General features: G+C 35.2%; 2 protein-coding genes across 3 annotated transcripts; both read left to right on the forward strand.

Moving 5' to 3' along the window:
* The first annotated feature begins 685 nt into the window (after nt 1-685).
* LOC132163609 (transcription initiation factor IIB) lies at nt 686-6663 on the forward strand. Of its 2 annotated transcripts, none has more exons than XM_059573959.1 (7): nt 686-1256; nt 2177-2201; nt 3945-4074; nt 4163-4293; nt 4600-4688; nt 5579-5655; nt 5969-6663. In XM_059573959.1, the coding sequence occupies exons 1-7, from the start codon at nt 904-906 to the stop codon at nt 6106-6108; spliced, it is 945 nt and encodes a 314-aa protein (XP_059429942.1). In that variant the 5' UTR covers nt 686-903; the 3' UTR covers nt 6109-6663. The 2 variants fall into 2 exon arrangements, with proteins under 2 accessions (XP_059429942.1, XP_059429943.1); XM_059573960.1 differs by having other exon boundaries at nt 5975-6663.
* Nucleotides 6664-7604: 941 nt separating this feature from the next.
* Nucleotides 7605-13305, forward strand: LOC132163911 (exosome complex component RRP45A-like). The gene is made up of 10 exons (XM_059574288.1): nt 7605-7904; nt 8043-8252; nt 8711-8806; nt 8900-9014; nt 9335-9415; nt 9513-9701; nt 11409-11647; nt 11833-11891; nt 12137-12375; nt 12866-13305. Exons 1-9 carry the CDS (start codon nt 7768-7770, stop codon nt 12352-12354), a joined length of 1344 nt encoding a protein of 447 aa, XP_059430271.1. The 5' UTR covers nt 7605-7767; the 3' UTR covers nt 12355-12375; nt 12866-13305.
* Nucleotides 13306-16278: the final 2973 nt, after the last annotated feature.

The raw sequence follows: 16278 nt of genomic DNA on the forward strand, positions 1-16278 counted from the left end.
AAGGGTTTGACTTCTCCATAGATCTACTTTCATGAGTGATATTTGGGCTGAAAGTTTTTGTCCTGGCCTTTAAGTCAATGAGTATTAGTTTCGGTGTAAGGGTTTCGCTCTTATGACAGAAAAAATAAAAGTTGAAAATATGGGCTACCTATGTATTAAATTGAGTCTACGTTGATGAGATTTGTTCTATAACTGAAGTTTAGACATGGGTTAGCGAATGTTGAAGTCATAGATATGACTTTATTATAAGATTTTTATGTTTGTCTCTATGACAATATAATCTCATAGCCATGGCTATGATTTATCAAAGCTCTATACTCTCTCATGTAAGTAATTTGTACTTTTGATCTTTTTTCAATAAATGAGTATGAAAGATTCCCTAAAAAAAATAATAATAATAATTGAGACCCAATATGAAGTTTTTGTTTATTAAATTATCATTATCGTAAAAAAATTAAGCTAATAAAAAATAATTAATTTAATATTCTAATATTTGACACTAACAATTTGTAACTTAATTTTTATTTGCCACGCTGGAATTTAAAATTTACAAAGCAAGTAATATTTGTATGTAAATATCTTTCAACAAGCTTACAAAAAAATGGAACAAGATTGACATGAAAAAGAAAACGAAAACTTTCCAAACAAGTAATAGAAGTACTGTAAAAGGATAAGCCCAAGAATGGAGTAATGAAAGTGAGAAAAAAACAGAGAGAGAGAGAGAGGCAGATGACAGTTTCATTACAAGTATTAGAAAGAAGAAACCGACACCATTTGTGGGACCCATAAGCCTGATTCTCCTTCCTACATGACATCATTTGTGTTGAAGAAGGAAGAAGAAGAGAAGATAACGATCCTCTCCCTGGCCAATAGAAAGTACTGAAGAAGAAGAAGACATTAGACATGGGGGACTCCTTCTGCCCGGAGTGCAAGCGGGCCACGGAGGTGGTCTTCGACCACTCGGCGGGGGACACCGTGTGCTCCGAGTGCGGCCTCGTGCTCGAGGCCCACTCCATAGACGAGACGTCCGAGTGGCGGACATTCGCCAACAAGTCGGGCGACAACGACCCGGTTCGGGTCGGCGGGCCCTCTAATCCGCTACTGGCCGACGGTGGACTCTCCACCGTGATTTCCAGGCCCAATGGGGGGTCCGGGGACTACTTGTCGTCATCCTTGGGCCGCTGGCAGAACCGCGGCTCCAACCCGGACCGTTCGCTCATTCAGGCTTTCAAGGCCATTGCCACCATGTCTGACAGGTCTCTCTCTCTCTCTGTGATTTTTGTTTGGTTGGTGTGAAAGTGAGGAGAAATGAGAGGGAGTTTTTAGAATTTCAGTTGTTTTTCTTGCTTCCTCAGATTTTAAACTTTCCGTTCAACGGTTAGATAGTCATCTCTCTCTCTCTCTCTCTCTCTCTCTATTGATTCTGGCAATCAACTTTTTTTGACTGTGATTGTGAAAAACTATACTGAGCTTTGCTGATAAAGTTGACAATCAACTGAGGCCTTTTTAATTTTCTGTTCGGTTGGTGAGAAAATGGAGGTGAAGCAAATTACACAAACGGAAAGAGTGTTATGCTTTAGGTTGTTTTAGTTTTCCACAAGAAACGAAAATCGCTATTGATTAGATCAAGTTATGAATTGGGTATATCCATATGGATAAGGGAAGATGACTTTTTAGTTTCTTTCGAGGAACCGATTTTGGATTTTACTGTTGCTTCTCTCTCTCTCACTCATAATCTGTTTGCTCGGTGAGAAAAGTGGTGGAAGAGAAAAGAAATTTTGGTGGGTCCCTTGTGTTTTTGTCTTCTTTTTTTTTTTTAATGAGAAATAAGTTTTATACTACTCAAGTTGGTACATTATTTAATTGGGCTGATTGAGTAGGAGTTTCTTTAATTGTTTTCTTGATTTTTGTCAGATCCATTAGGTTCTCTCGACTTTGATAATTCATTGACCGACTGTGGTAGACTTTTTTATTTTTATAGTTCGAGCAATTAAATTTTTTCTTTTTTATTTCTGTAATTTTAATATTCCAGAAGATAAATTTCTGCATTGAATTGAGAATAATGCAATATAAAATTTAAATATTCAATTTCATTGGCTCATTTTGTGTTAATCAAATACAATTTTTTTTAAAGAACAAAATATAGAAAGGCTGATGCAATAATTTGGTATTTCAGGTTGGGCCTTGTTGCAACCATAAAGGTATGATAATTACAAATGATCTTTTATTTTCAAGATGTTCATATGTTATCCATATCACTGTTGTTTGTCTTTGTGATTATGCATGGCTTATTAGTTATTATGCATATTGCTCTCTTTGAATATCATCATACATGCTTATTGGTCTATTATCCTCCTCTTCTCTTTTTTTTTTTTTATCCTGTCCATTACTTCGTTAATAGGATACATTTGATTGTTATTTCAAAAGCTTGATATATCTAATATTGTGGTTTAGCTGCTTTCAAACACATGGTTATATGATACATTCGTTAATAGGATGCATTTGATTGTTCTTTGGAAATGGAATGGCCCAGTTGTGAAGGGCAAGCATACCCATTGTTATGGCATAATCAATCCTGGCACATAGTTCAGATTTCAGTGCAACCAACCAAGACCAAGGGCTTGTTTGGATTGCATTTGAGAGACCTAAAAATGCTTTTAACACCTAAAAAAGTTCTTTTGAAAAAAAAAGTACTCGTTTGGTAAAAAAATTAAAAACGCTTTTAAGGGTCTAAAAATTCTAAAAATGGCCAAAACGTACTTTTGCAAAAACTTATTTAAGATTTTGCCCAAAAGCTCTTTTTGACTTAAAAGCTCTATTTCTCAAACACAATTCTAAACAGGCTCCAAGAGTGATTGAAATGGACCATTGGTGACCCTAGGCATCCAAATTCGGACTAGGATTTCCGTTCTAAAACATCTTATTGATGAATGGGAGCTTGAAAGATGGACATGCACATAGTTAAGATTTAAATCAAAACCAAGCAAGAGTGATTAAGATGGGCCATTGGTGACCTTGAATTTGTCATATAGGCATTCAAATTCCAACTAGGATTTCGGTTCTAAAATATTCGATTGATGAAGGGGAAAAAATCTAGGATGGACCTGGTACTCTATGGCAGAAACTTTTGGGAGGGGGGGATTGAGTATCATATATGCTTTATTACTTACCAGATTTAATTGTGGATTATTAATTCCTATAAAAAAAATTTGCAAGTAGGTTGAAAGGTAAAAGATTGCAAAATTGTTTTCTTAATAAGCTAGGAAACATGGTATCTTGACAAAAATTCCAATAAAATCAGCATGGTATCTGTTTCTGGGACAATGTCTTCAACCTTTGCAATTTTTATCTGACATTTTGAGACTTGGAGCCTGAATTTCAAACAGGGTGCCTCAAAAGGATATCTTGGCCATATGTGCTAGGTATTAGACTTGAAAGTTTTAAGCAATCGACTGTTAATTGACTGGTCGTAGGTTCATGGTTCACTTGTATAATTCCTATATTTTAAACTCATGTTGATCGGCATGATTGTTTTTAATTTTTCAACTTGGTTGATGATGCTAGTTGAAGTATCCTTTTTATGTGATTTTGCTTGTATTTTGGGTACATCTATCTTCTTTAGTCCTGACAAAGGTTATTATTGGAAACCCAACACTTGGAAAGTTGGAGGTCACACTTCTTGATGTGAAATTTGCACTGTAATCATGCTGCAGATGCCAAATCTATTTTTCAACTAGTTTATTGGTATTGGAAAGAATATTGGGAACCTGTGTTTCTTGAAATCTAGTCTTATCCTTTTCTATTTTTTTTTTTTTTTCTCAATATTCATATATTTCAATTTGTTTTCCTCATATTTAGCATGTTTCCCGAATGATTCTACTGTTGTCTTTAATTTTGAAGTGCCTTTGGTTCTTTCTTGATATATTGTGTAATTTTGATTAAAGGATCGAGCAAATGAAATATATAAGAAAGTAGAAGATCAAAAACCTCTCAGAGGACGAAATCAGGATGCAATTTTGGCTGCTTGCCTCTATATTGCTTGTCGTCAAGAAGACAAGCCCCGCACTGTGAAAGGTGTAGTGATTATCCTTGAGAATTGAGTATTTGTTACTCTATCTTTCTTTGTGCATATGGAAGTTCCTGAACTGTGTATTCCAATCAGAAATTTGTTCTGTTGCTAATGGAGCCACAAAAAAGGAAATTGGCCGCGCAAAAGAGTATATTGTGAAACAACTAGAAGTAGAGATGGGTCAGTCCATGGAAATGGGAACCATACATGCTGGGGACTTTCTGGTGAGTTTGGCGGTGAAGTGATACTCTGTAGAGGAGTGCTAAACACCCACCAATCAAGGCGTGTCACATTAACCTGTGGGGCCTACTGGACTTGCGCTCTAAGCAACATATGCATGGATTGGGCCCTGCACATAATGCGTGATGCACACTGATTGGTGAGTGACAGATAAGCACTGACTCAGCAAATGCTGCTACCACTGTCCTACTTCTCATCGTATCTGTACCAATAGTTTTATTTTGTTGCATGTCTTACTTTAGATTTTGCTAGGGAAAGCATTAACATGATCCCCATTTCAAAATCTACAGAGACGTTTTTGCTCCCATCTTGGCATGAGTAATCAAGCAGTCAAGGCTGCTCATGAAGCCGTACAGAAATCTGAAGAGCTTGATATAAGGTAGTTCTGATACTCTTGTCTGCTTTTGCATTTTGCAGAATTTAAAAGGTTATTTGTTATAATCTCTTGGTAGTCCATTTTCTTTCTGTCTATATTTGTTTATTTATTATTTAGAAAATAGTTGAGACTTTGTGCCAAATGGGCTCTGCAACATTTGGGACTCAGATGGGCTTAAGGATAATTCTCAACTCAAAACACCCCTGTTTGCTGCAAATATTTTGCTCATTGGCGTTTTGCTCTTATCAAAAAGAAAAAAGTTTGCTCATTGGTGTTTTACTAATATGGAGCCATGTGATGTGCCACATTTTTTGCACCATTATCCAGCGGATGAGGGGATGCTTGCAGATGAAAATGAATTGTCCTTTATCATATAAATAAGACCCCTATAACTAGATTGAACAAAATATAGGTGACACTGGAGTCTGAAGTGTGGTTTGGATGTTGACTGATATTGGCATGCAACTAGAAATCTTAAAACCGTCTCGTCTTCTATCTCTACCATGTGCTGTACTGTAGTCTATGGTATATTTTCTTTATCATATAAAAACATCTTCAACTACATTTGATTTCACCAATGTTTGCTGAACTTTTGATAGTTAATTAAGAAAATACAGGGAGATATGAAGCTCTAATCTTGTAAGTCTTGTCATTTCTATTTAATGGTGGCTAGGGAGATTTTAAACCCATTCCTCGTGAAACTGGGGTGAACTTGACAATTTCTTGAGTGGTGAAAAGTTTTACTTTATCTGAAGTTAAAACTTTGGATTTGTTGGATTTCAGATAATTGATAGACAAAATTTAAAGTTTTAACAATAATAATAATGATAATAAGATGGCTTTTGGAAAGCTTAAAAGAAACACCGCCATTTTTCTGGTTTATGTTTTTGCAGGAGGAGCCCAATATCAATTGCAGCAGCTATAATTTACATGATAACTCAGCTATCGGAAGACAAGAAACTTCTCAAAGGTTAGAAAGATAAATTTGATATTACTCATCCTAGTTACACTAAGAGCCTGTTTGGGATTGCGTTTGAGAAATAGAGCTTTTAAGTCAAAAAGAGCTTTTAGGCAAAAGCTTCATTTTTAACCTTTTGCCAAAAGTGCTTTTTGGCCATTTTTAGGCTTTTTAGACATTTAAAAGCACTCTTAATTTTTTTACCAAACGAATACTTTTTTCTTCAAACGGACTTTTTGAGTGTTAAAAGCATTTTTAGACCCCTCAAACGCAATCCCAAACAAGCTCTAACTCGATAAAGATTAAAAATACTGAAGCAATGTAGGTGCAGACGTATCTCTTGCCACCGGGGTGGCTGAGGGGACGATCAGGAATTCTTACAAGGACCTTTATCCCCACGCTGCGAGGCTAATACCAAGTTGGTATGCCAAGGAGGAAGACCTCAAGAACCTCTGTAGCCCTTAAGAATATATAACAACAGTCGCATGTTTTGCAGCATTTTTTAGTTAGATGCTGCTTCTGTTGTTTTGGACATGGAAGAACTTTTACTTTCTTTCTGAAACTTTCTTTCTGAAACTTTCTTTCTGTTCCTTCTAGATTATCTGGCTTCTAACGTGTATTTCTGAGTTACTTAGTCTCACTCAAATTAGGTGCCAAGCCAACCAATGAAGTGCTTTCATCTGATGTGCCAAGATCCATTTTCTTTTGTGTTTTAGGACTTTGGGGGGTGAGCATGAAACACTTGAATCTTAAAGGTTGGGTTGTGAAGCTAATCTTGTAATTTGGTGGAAGGGAAAAGCTTAGAGCTTAGAGAGAGTTAAGTAATGCTGAAAATTACATTTTTGTCCTACAACTATCCTGTAATTATCCAAAGATTGATTGGGATTGTCACATAACTACTCTTTCTCCTTTTCTTGTAATTTGATGGGTGGGCGAAAATTTGGAGACTCTTGTACGTAGTATAATCAATGCGATGTTGCACATTAAGAGCCACTTTAAACGGCTTTAAATTTTGTTTCATAGTGATTTTCTCTCGACCAATATGCTTGTGATTGATTGTATATTAGAGAATCTGGTCACATTTCTTGCAATATTTGGCCTATTTTCAAATTTATTCTAGTAAAAAAAAAGTGAAAGGTCATTCATTGGGCCTATTTTCAGATGTTATTAGTGTGTTTGTGAGTCTTGATATAAAAGTATGTGCTTATAGGAGTGAGTTTGTGTATATGTATGTGTGTGTGATGAATGTATATACATACCATAAGACAAACATATAGACCTTAAGATTATATTGTAAGATTTGAGGTAATTTCTCTAGTTAATTCAAATGATAGAATTTTAACCATAATTAATATGAATTTGCGAAAAAAAGAAGAAGAAGAAATAATTACGACATTTACTTTATTTATGTAATGAATAAGTTAATTGAGTAGTTTATGAGCAAATTCAAATTCATTTTAAATTAAATGAACAAAGTTTGAATAGATTATCTAATTGAGTTGAGTTAAAAAAAAAAAAAAAAGTCTAAATATTTAGGAAAAACTTTACTTTGGCTCTCCTGAATTTTCACTTGATTTTACAAATTTTTTTGTACTTTCAAATCTCTCATTTTGAACTCCTGAACTTTCAATTACTCTCAATATGGACCCTCCGTCAGATTTTAAACGTTATATGACGTTTATACTCCTGACTTTTGTATAAAATGTCAACTTTCAAAACATTTTTTTTTATTTTAAAAAAAATGAAAATCAAGGACATTTTGGTCTCTTTTTTTTTTGGTATTTTTAATGACTAAAATTAGCGGAAGGGTTCTAATTGAGAGTAGTTGAAAGTTTAGGGGTCTAAAATTAAAGATTTGAAAGTTCAAGGGGGAGTTTGTAAAATCGGATGGAAGTTCAGGAGACCAAAATGAAGTTTCCCAAAAAAATTTAAAAGTAGCGGAAAGCCAAACGCGGCATAAGATTTTTAGGGTTTAGAGCAAGAGTAACCAACCAACGGACTAAGGTTTATACTTGACACTCTTGAGTCGCAAACCCAGAAACCCTAAACCCTCCAAATTCGCATCCTCTTCTTCTCTAACAGAAATCCCTCTCATACATACTCATTCAGGGAGAAAGATCGAAAATGGAGCCGAGATTAGCCAATACATGGCGTTTAACAGTGAACGAGAAGAAATTCATCGAGACCGCTCTGCAATCGGACCTCCGAATAGACGGTCGTCGCCCTTTCGAATACCGAAAAATCTCCATCAAGTTCGGCAGGCAAGTGTTGTCCCCTTTCCCCAAGTCATTGATTTTTTTTTCTCTTTTTCTTCAGAAACCACCTCCTCCTACTTTTGAAATTTCACCTTTTTGTTTGTCTCTGGGTTCCATTTTTAAGCGTCTTTTGGTGATTTTCAGAGAAGACGGCTCGACGGAAGTGCAGTTGGGTCAGACCCATGTGATGGGCTTTGTGACTGCCCAGTTGGTCCAGCCATACAAGGACAGACCCAACGAGGGCACGCTCTCCATCTTCACCGAGTTTTCTCCCATGGCCGATCCTTCATTCGAGCCGGGCCGTCCCGGAGAAGCTGCAGTGGAGTTGGGACGTGTAATAGACCGCGGTCTAAGGTGAACTTTTAGCATGGGTTTTTATTGGTAGTTTTAAATTTTGAGACATTGTCTTGATTGTTCTTGTTCAATGACATTATGTGAAACTACCCAGAAAAACTAAGAAGCAGCTCTTTTGTACCTTCTAAAGCCATGCCATTCATAATGGATTGTTTGTTATTGAATTACATCATGTACTGTTAGAGTTCAAACAGTTATTCCCATGTGTTGCTTCGTGAAATTGCTTTAAAAATATCAAACTATGTGTAATTATGTTGGAGCTTTCAGCGCTGCTAACTGATTATACCTAAGAAGCTGAAATGGGCTGTGGGCAATATTGTTCTATGAATGTTCCCTACTAGTAAGTACAAGGAACACATATGGGCAAATGTTTGCTATCCTAGAAAAGCTAAAAACTTTTGCCAAGGATGGTTATGAGTTGTAGTATTTTTATTTGAAGGTTTAAAGTGTTTGTACAGGGAAAGCAGGGCGGTGGATATGGAATCACTTTGTGTTATTTCTGGGAAGTCAGTATGGTCGGTCCGTGTTGATCTCCACATTCTAGATAATGGGGGGTAAGTGTTTTTTTTTCCTACAGTTATTTATTTTTTTTCAATTCATTTTACTTTAGACTAATTTTTGTTATTATTTATTTATTTTGGAAGCAGAAACCTTATTGATGGTGCTAATATTGCTGCTTTAGCGGCTCTCATGACATTCAGGAGGCCTGAATGTTCATTAGGAGGAGAAGATGGTCAGGAAGTGATAGTGCACCCACCTGAGGTCAGCTTTGCAAATTTATTAGAATTAGTTTTAGAAGTGCCCTTGCAGAAAACATTGAATTTGATCATCAAATATTCAACTTATAAATATGGGAAACACATAATGAACTTTGAAACAAATCATCCTTTTGGACAGAAAAGCAGTTGCCATGATTAGTAGGGGGAGGGGTGCCAGAACTTTGATATTTTTATTATAGTATCTCATAATGCTTTTATGATATATATTATGGGCATAATCTTGTTATGATTAAATGTATACTTTAGACCCTTGGATATACTATTTGTTTTTAGTAGCTGTTATCACATATTGCTTTTTAACAGGTAAGGGAGCCACTTCCTTTAATAATACATCATCTCCCTATAGCAGTGACATTTGCGTTTTTCAGTAACGAGACCAGTGTGGTAAGCAAATGCTGTCTCTGTCATTAAGGCATATAAAATGTGGAACTTAACTCCGTTCATTAGGCGATCAATCTAATCTAATGGGGGTGCCATCCAGGTGATAGACCCAACCCACTATGAAGAAGCTGTTATGGGGGGACGAATGACTGCTACACTTAATGCAAATAATGATATTTGTGCCATTCAAAAAGCTGGCGGTGAGGGTGTCTTGCAAAGTGTAATCATGCAATGTTTGCGAATTGCTGGTCAAAGGGCTCATGATATAACTACCAAGATAAAAAACGCGGTTGGTTTTTTTTCATATGGAACGACCTTTTAAGACCTGCTGCGCCTTTTGTGCTTCCTTATAGCTAATATATTCAATTGACAAAAAGACATCATTTTGTACAATATGCTAAACTTAATTATAGAACTGGTTTCTATGCTTATAATTGGCAGCGATGAAAGGCAAACCATGGGGAATTCCGTTTTTGTCTCTTAACATATCATAAGAGCCAATTTGGCAAGTTTGGTGGGCAAAGCCTCATAAAAGTTCTCATGATCAAGAGAGACTAAGAAAACGCAAAAAAAATAATTCATTTATTATATTAGCACTCATACTACATTCTGGAACATCTTTAACAGAGTAAATATAAGGCGTCTTAGAATTAGGCTATGATTAACCAGTCTCAGCTGCATTATTCTCATGTTTTGTTTATGATTTATGTTGATGGATAAAACAGTTTATTACTTATCAAAAAAAAAAAAAAAGATTTATGTTAATGGATATGATTGTTATGATTTATCTGGACAACTTGCGGTTCATTTAAGTTGTAACCAGTTTTACGATAGTAGAAGTGGTGCTTCTGATCAGTGATCTGGATTACATAATTGTCACTTTTTGGGTTAGTTCGTGGATTAATTCGGCTATAAGCACTATGCATGTGTGAGAGTAGCTCAAAAGCTGTTGTAGTTTTTTGTAAACCCAGGAATTGCTATCACATCAGGGTTAGAACACTCTGATTATCCTCGTTATTTGGGCTGTGGGAGGTTATATTTAGTGTTGTTTGTTTGGGGTTATGATTAGGATGGAAGCTTAGCCCAATGGCCAGAGCTCAAAAGAGGACATTGTTAGATTCCTTTAAAGGCTGAGGGGGTGCGGATGCTGCTTTAAAGTCAAACATTGTAGCACATGGTTCCAACTGATTTTCGGAAAATTCAATTCTTTTTTAACACATTTTGGAGAGTAGAAGTGCTGATGTAGCATCTAGAACCATTGGTATCTTAATTGGACTATGTTTTTGTGGGATGACATGATATCCCTTGACCAGATGAGGGAAAAACCATGAAGAGAAGAGAGTTGAAACCATAGCTAGAGTAATGTTTGAGTTCAATTAAGTGCCAAAGGAAAACTGTGTTGGAATTTTTTTTTAATTCTACTTCTGTGAACACAGCCAACAAGCTTCTAGAAGTGGACATTGGTGAAGCAGCCACCATCACAAGCTTCTCAGGATGCAATCTGCAATAGTTCTTGACTCTTAAGTTGAGGATTCATTTTCTAACATCCAATGCCATTATAGGGTTCGTTTGATAAAACCTTTTAGAGCGTTTTTTGGTTGTGATATGACATAAAGGTGAAAATAGTTGAGTGTTTTGTGTTTGAAGTTATTTGTTAATGCTTTTGCTTTTTTGCTCAAAAGCAACAAATTACCCAAAAAAGCGTTATCGAGCCCTTAGTTTTTCCCCCCTACAACCTTGAATAGCTAGTTGAAAAATATATGGTGTTACAACCTTGCATGGTTTTTTTTTTTTAATTTCTTCAAGAGCATATGACTCTCCCCCTCTCTCCCACTCTCTCCTTCTCTTTCTGCATTGAAAATGAAGGCTGGTTTTGAATTTAAAAGAATGAAGGTTTCTAACTTCTTTTGCGAAGTTGATTGTTTTGATTGCAACTTTCCTGTTGAGTGGATGTTTCTTACTTTATTTGTAATTTTTCTTCTGCAAATTGATGTAGGTTGAATCATACAACACGGAAAGGGCATTAAGGAAGATCAAGCGCCATTCCAATTCTGTTTCTTTAGATGTCTGTGATGCTGATGTTGATGTAGTCAGTGAGAGATCAAAGCTGATACCTGGGAAAAGCATAGCTGATCAGAGTATGGATATAGAAGGTGAAACCAAATCATCTAAACAAGGGCAAACTAGCAGGATAGACGGAGATGCTAAGAACTTCATTGGAGGACCCTCAAGTTGGTATGTTCTCAGTCTGTCCAGAGTTTGTGACCTTGCTTCAGAGAAGCTTCTCTTAGCGAATAAGTGATTAAGATTATTCTAGAAATTTGGCCACACCCCAGAAGGGCGAGTGCACACACACTGCAAACCCGTTTTGTTTATTCAAATCTACTGTTTTTAAGTTTCTTTTTTCTGTTTCTCCTCAGGGATCCGTACGCTGGGGGTGTCAATTTGGATTCCCTGAAAGCTTCTCTAGCTTCACGCGGTAATAAAATTTATTGCTCATTGAATAACGTTTTAGTTTTGGCCTTCCAGCAGACATGGGGTAAAACAATGATGGTTACCAGTGAAAAAAATCTCAGCTGCTTCTTAGCAAAAATAAATGAAAGATCTCAGCTGCTCCTTAGTTCTCTTCATTCTATGTGTGCTCAACATTTTGTCCTCCTTGATATATTCTTGTCTCACATTTCTCTCTCTCTCTCTCTCACTGTATCACACATGAACATGCAGGCACATCAACACCAAGTAGGAAGGAAAAATACTCGAGGGGAGAGAATATGTCATGTGAAGCTGACCCAGTTGAACCACCCGAAGATAATAGTTTAGCTTCTTCACCTATTGAGGCGGCCAAAACTCCTTTGGGGACAAATGGAGAGAAAACGTTGAAGGATGCTGTGAAGTCCAAGAACAAGAGAAAAAAGAAGGCATCCTCTGCTGGTGGAAGTTAGATGAACTTCTGTCACTAGCATGTATGTTGACAGCCTGATTTTTCTGACACTATCTTTTTAGTCTCGATTGTTGAAAACTAAATTTTAAATTTTGTGAGATCTTCATTATAGCCTCGTGCATGAAAATTTTCATGTTTTTTGGTCTTAGAATCTAACGAGTATTTAGGGTAAAATCAATGGAGGGGGTATTAATGACATACATGGATTCCATTACAGTTGAAGTAGTATCTGAACTTGAGTTGTTTTGGTACTTTTGAGGCCTTTGTAGTTAGTATCTTGTACTATGGAAAGACTCTTTTATCTCATGAAGAAGGTGGAAGCCTTGCATTTTTTCCCATTCTAGTGATAGCATAAAAAGATTGGCTATTTTCACCGTTCTATTTCATGATATGTTACACTCGTCTCCGTAAACAACATTTTCTCCTTATTTTTACTGAACTATTATTGAGATCATCCAGAAAGTGGATGACTATTTTTTTTTTTCACTCTGTTTTTCATTGTTGCTTGGCAGATACTGGGTCAGCTCACTTCGAACTTACAGAGGGCAATTCTAGTTCAAACTCTCAAGACTTAGAAGACATGCGGTGTGATTGAAACGAGCAGGAGTCAGAAGCAATGGAAGTGAAGATGATCACTGCACCAAAGGTTTGGCTTGAGTAATGTACCAAGATCTAAGTTGTTCTACATTGACAAATGGATCAACAATTGCTTTATCTCCTCCCATTTTTGACCAAAGTTACTAAGTTGTAAATTATTAAGTTACTTCTTAGGGGAAGGCATTTAGGTTTGCACCCTATAGTGGATCATTAGGGCTTCTTTTTCTTTTTCTTTTTTCTTTTTCTTTTTTTTCTTTTTTTTCATTATATCCAATTGTACACCAAGATGCTACTGAGATAATTTATTTTTGTTAATGCACAGAAAATGAGGTAAACTAGAATATCTAGAATATCTACAACATGTTTTTGATTGTTACCACCAAAGGAGGTAAAAAAAAAAAAAAAAGGAAAGAAAAAGAAACTCTCAAGTCTCAACTCTCACATTGCTATAGCAATCACTCATTTGGTCTGTATGCAGTATGAATCTCATAGAAGATAAAGAAGCAAAAAGACAAGATATGTGTTATAATTCCTCAGATCTGTGATGATATGATGAGTCCTGTTTACCCTTCAATTTGGACATGTCGCATGCCAACTCAACCCAAATAAAAGTTGACAAAATACCTTCTACCCGTTGAAAATGACACAATTTTTCTCCAAATTAAATTCTAAAATAGCATTAAAAGAGTTAGGATTTTTTTTTTTTTTTTTTAAAATGTACTTCTCACCTATTATTAAAGGAGAAGTAATTTTAACATGTTAAAAGACATTATAACAATTTGATAAATTAGATTGAAAAACTTTTAGAAATTAATTCTTGCATGCACTAAAAATAAATAAAATAAGATAAAAAAAAAAAAAAAAAAAAACGTGGTTAGGTTGCCTATCAAATCAAACGCCCCCACTACGAGCTCGATGTGAAGTTGATGACGTTTCCCTTCGACGGCCGTGATTAACAATTATTAAAATTGTTTTGTGTGTATAAACATTATCAGTGCAACACTAATATCACGTTTGAATCTTAACCTATAACTTTTATTAATTAATTAACCATACCCCCCCATAAGATATGCTTGTTAATTTTTTTGTTTTTTTGTTCTTAATACAAAAATATTAACAAACGGCTCAAAATACTTAAACACTTTTTCAAACTAAAAACAAAACAAAAAAAACTCCCAAACAACACATTAGCTGACAAACCCTAAATTTTGCTATTATCTTGAACTTGATTTGAGGAGATGAGATATGTGACGATTACATATGAGTGGTGATCAATTGGTTGTTAAAAAGTCCCAAGCACTTTACCAAACTTTGAAAACAAAAAAAAAAAAAAAAAGTTTATTTTTGGGTAAAGTTCACTTAATCCCTTCAAACTACTATCCCAATGACAATTTACCCCATAAACTACCAAAACAATGACAATGTCCCCCAATGCTAGCAAAATGATGAAATTACCCCTATAAAATTTTCAATAAGACAAAAATACCCTTAAAATTTTGAAAAAAAACTTAAATTTTAGCATTTTTATTTTTATTTTAGTAAGGATAATTTCATCATTTTGTTAAAATTAAGGGTACAATGTCATTGTTTTTCTCCTTTTCTATCTTTCTCGCATGGCAAACCAAGAGGTCCACCACAAAAGTACAAAAATGAACGTAGCAGCAAGATGTGTCAGCCTTGCACTTGGGAGAGGCCAAGTATAAAAAAAAACAAAAGAAAGAAAATGAGATCGAGACCCAAGAAAGATGTCTTTATTCCTTTGAAAGCTAGCAAAGCTATTAGGGCATAAGTCCTTTTCCCCATGCAAAAGTTTTCTCTGAAAATTGATGTGTTCAACTTGGACACCTACACCACTGGATGAAGTGGATGGTTTTTTCTTGAATTTATTCTCCATTGAAGAAAATTGAGAGATGCTGCAATGGGTACTGGACACATGGGTTAGATGAGTGAAATCACCTTTCCTTGTAATTGGCCCACATGATCTGATCTTTCTCTTCATAGATTAACACCTCTGTGGGGCCATCTACTGTGATCACCAACCCTACATTAGAGACATTCATGCCTATAATCAACCAATAAAAAGATGCCAAATTCCATTAATGAAACCCATCTAAAACACCTAATCCCATGCATATTTGATTCCCAAAGAAAAGTCTCCTGAAAATGATACTTTCTTTGTTTAGAGATATAGTAATTTCTTGCTCAAATTGTTAAACTGTATCTGTGAGAGGGTTCACACGAGACTCACCTGTCTAATTAGGTCACGAATCATATCAATATTTATTTAGACAAATAAATTTTTTATAAACTCTCTCACAATTTAATATATATATATATATAAACTCCAATTCTTCAATGAGATTCATTATACCAAGTTCCAACAAAGGACCTTACCTAGATCTCTCTTCTTTGCAATAATAATTTTCAATGCCCTTTAATCAGATTCACTCACTTGACCTTGAATCTCGAGACAATTCACTTATTATAACTTTTTCTTGTGCATGCGTAGCATATTTTATTAAAATATTTAGCTAAGGTTGCATTTTTTCAAAAAAAAAAATTTATAAAATATGATTTGATTAAATTAGTACCAATTGGTTAGCTACATCACATTGAAATGAGTGGAATTGCATGTGGGGGTTGATTGTTGTTTATACTTTTTGTTTTTGGTTGCATAGATTAAAGTGTTTGAAGTGTCATTTCAATGAAGTAAGTTCAAGGTACCTTATTTCACTTTATAATGTGAAACAATATTCATGATCATGATATCTTTTTAGTCATTTGATTTTATGAGAAGATTTGATTCACGTGAAATCACATCATGTTTCAACTTACTTAGTCAACGGGTTAGTTGTTAAAAATTTATATTTCAAGACATTGTTTTCGTCTTATTTGTAATCTAGGGTAGTTAGTAGTTAATAGTTGGATGGTATTGGTACCTACCAAAAATAAGTAGGTTTAGGATAACTAGTAATAAGAAAATACAAAAAAAAAAAAAAACTGTTTAGAGATACTACAACTTTCACTACTATAAATTTTTTATAAACTGACTTGACAGTTTATATGTCATTTAACATGTCAGCCACTAAAATGTGAACTGCCATTTACTACGTTTACAAATTGACATGACAATTCATGTAACACTTACTACGTTAGCCACTAAAATGTGGATTGTTATTGTGACGCCCCAAGAATTGTCAGTAATCCTCCTAAACTGGTCAAGTCCAGTTTTAGGAGCGTTACAATTATGCAACTAGGGGGAAATTTGAATTTTGATTGGGGGAGGGCAAAATCATAAAAATACTTTTTCGAGGTAAACAATAAATTT

This window comes from Corylus avellana, chromosome ca10 (genome assembly GCF_901000735.1).
Source record: "Corylus avellana chromosome ca10, CavTom2PMs-1.0".
NCBI classification, from domain to species: domain Eukaryota; kingdom Viridiplantae; phylum Streptophyta; class Magnoliopsida; order Fagales; family Betulaceae; genus Corylus; species Corylus avellana.

What these genes read in the sequence shown, in the direction of transcription:
- LOC132163911 (XM_059574288.1), top strand. Translation starts at nt 7,768, where the DNA reads ATGGAGCCGAGATTAGCCAATACATGGCGTTTAACAGTGAACGAGAAG. An exon ending in TGATAGTGCACCCACCTGAG is followed by an intron (nt 9,015 to 9,334) that starts GTCAGCTTTGCA and finishes GCTTTTTAACAG; the next exon opens with GTAAGGGAGCCACTTCCTTT. An exon ending in TCAGTAACGAGACCAGTGTG is followed by an intron (nt 9,416 to 9,512) that starts GTAAGCAAATGC and finishes GGTGCCATCCAG; the next exon opens with GTGATAGACCCAACCCACTA.
- LOC132163609 (XM_059573959.1), top strand. Translation starts at nt 904, where the DNA reads ATGGGGGACTCCTTCTGCCCGGAGTGCAAGCGGGCCACGGAGGTGGTC. An exon ending in TCTGAAGAGCTTGATATAAG is followed by an intron (nt 4,689 to 5,578) that starts GTAGTTCTGATA and finishes ATGTTTTTGCAG; the next exon opens with GAGGAGCCCAATATCAATTG. An exon ending in AGACAAGAAACTTCTCAAAG is followed by an intron (nt 5,656 to 5,968) that starts GTTAGAAAGATA and finishes GAAGCAATGTAG; the next exon opens with GTGCAGACGTATCTCTTGCC.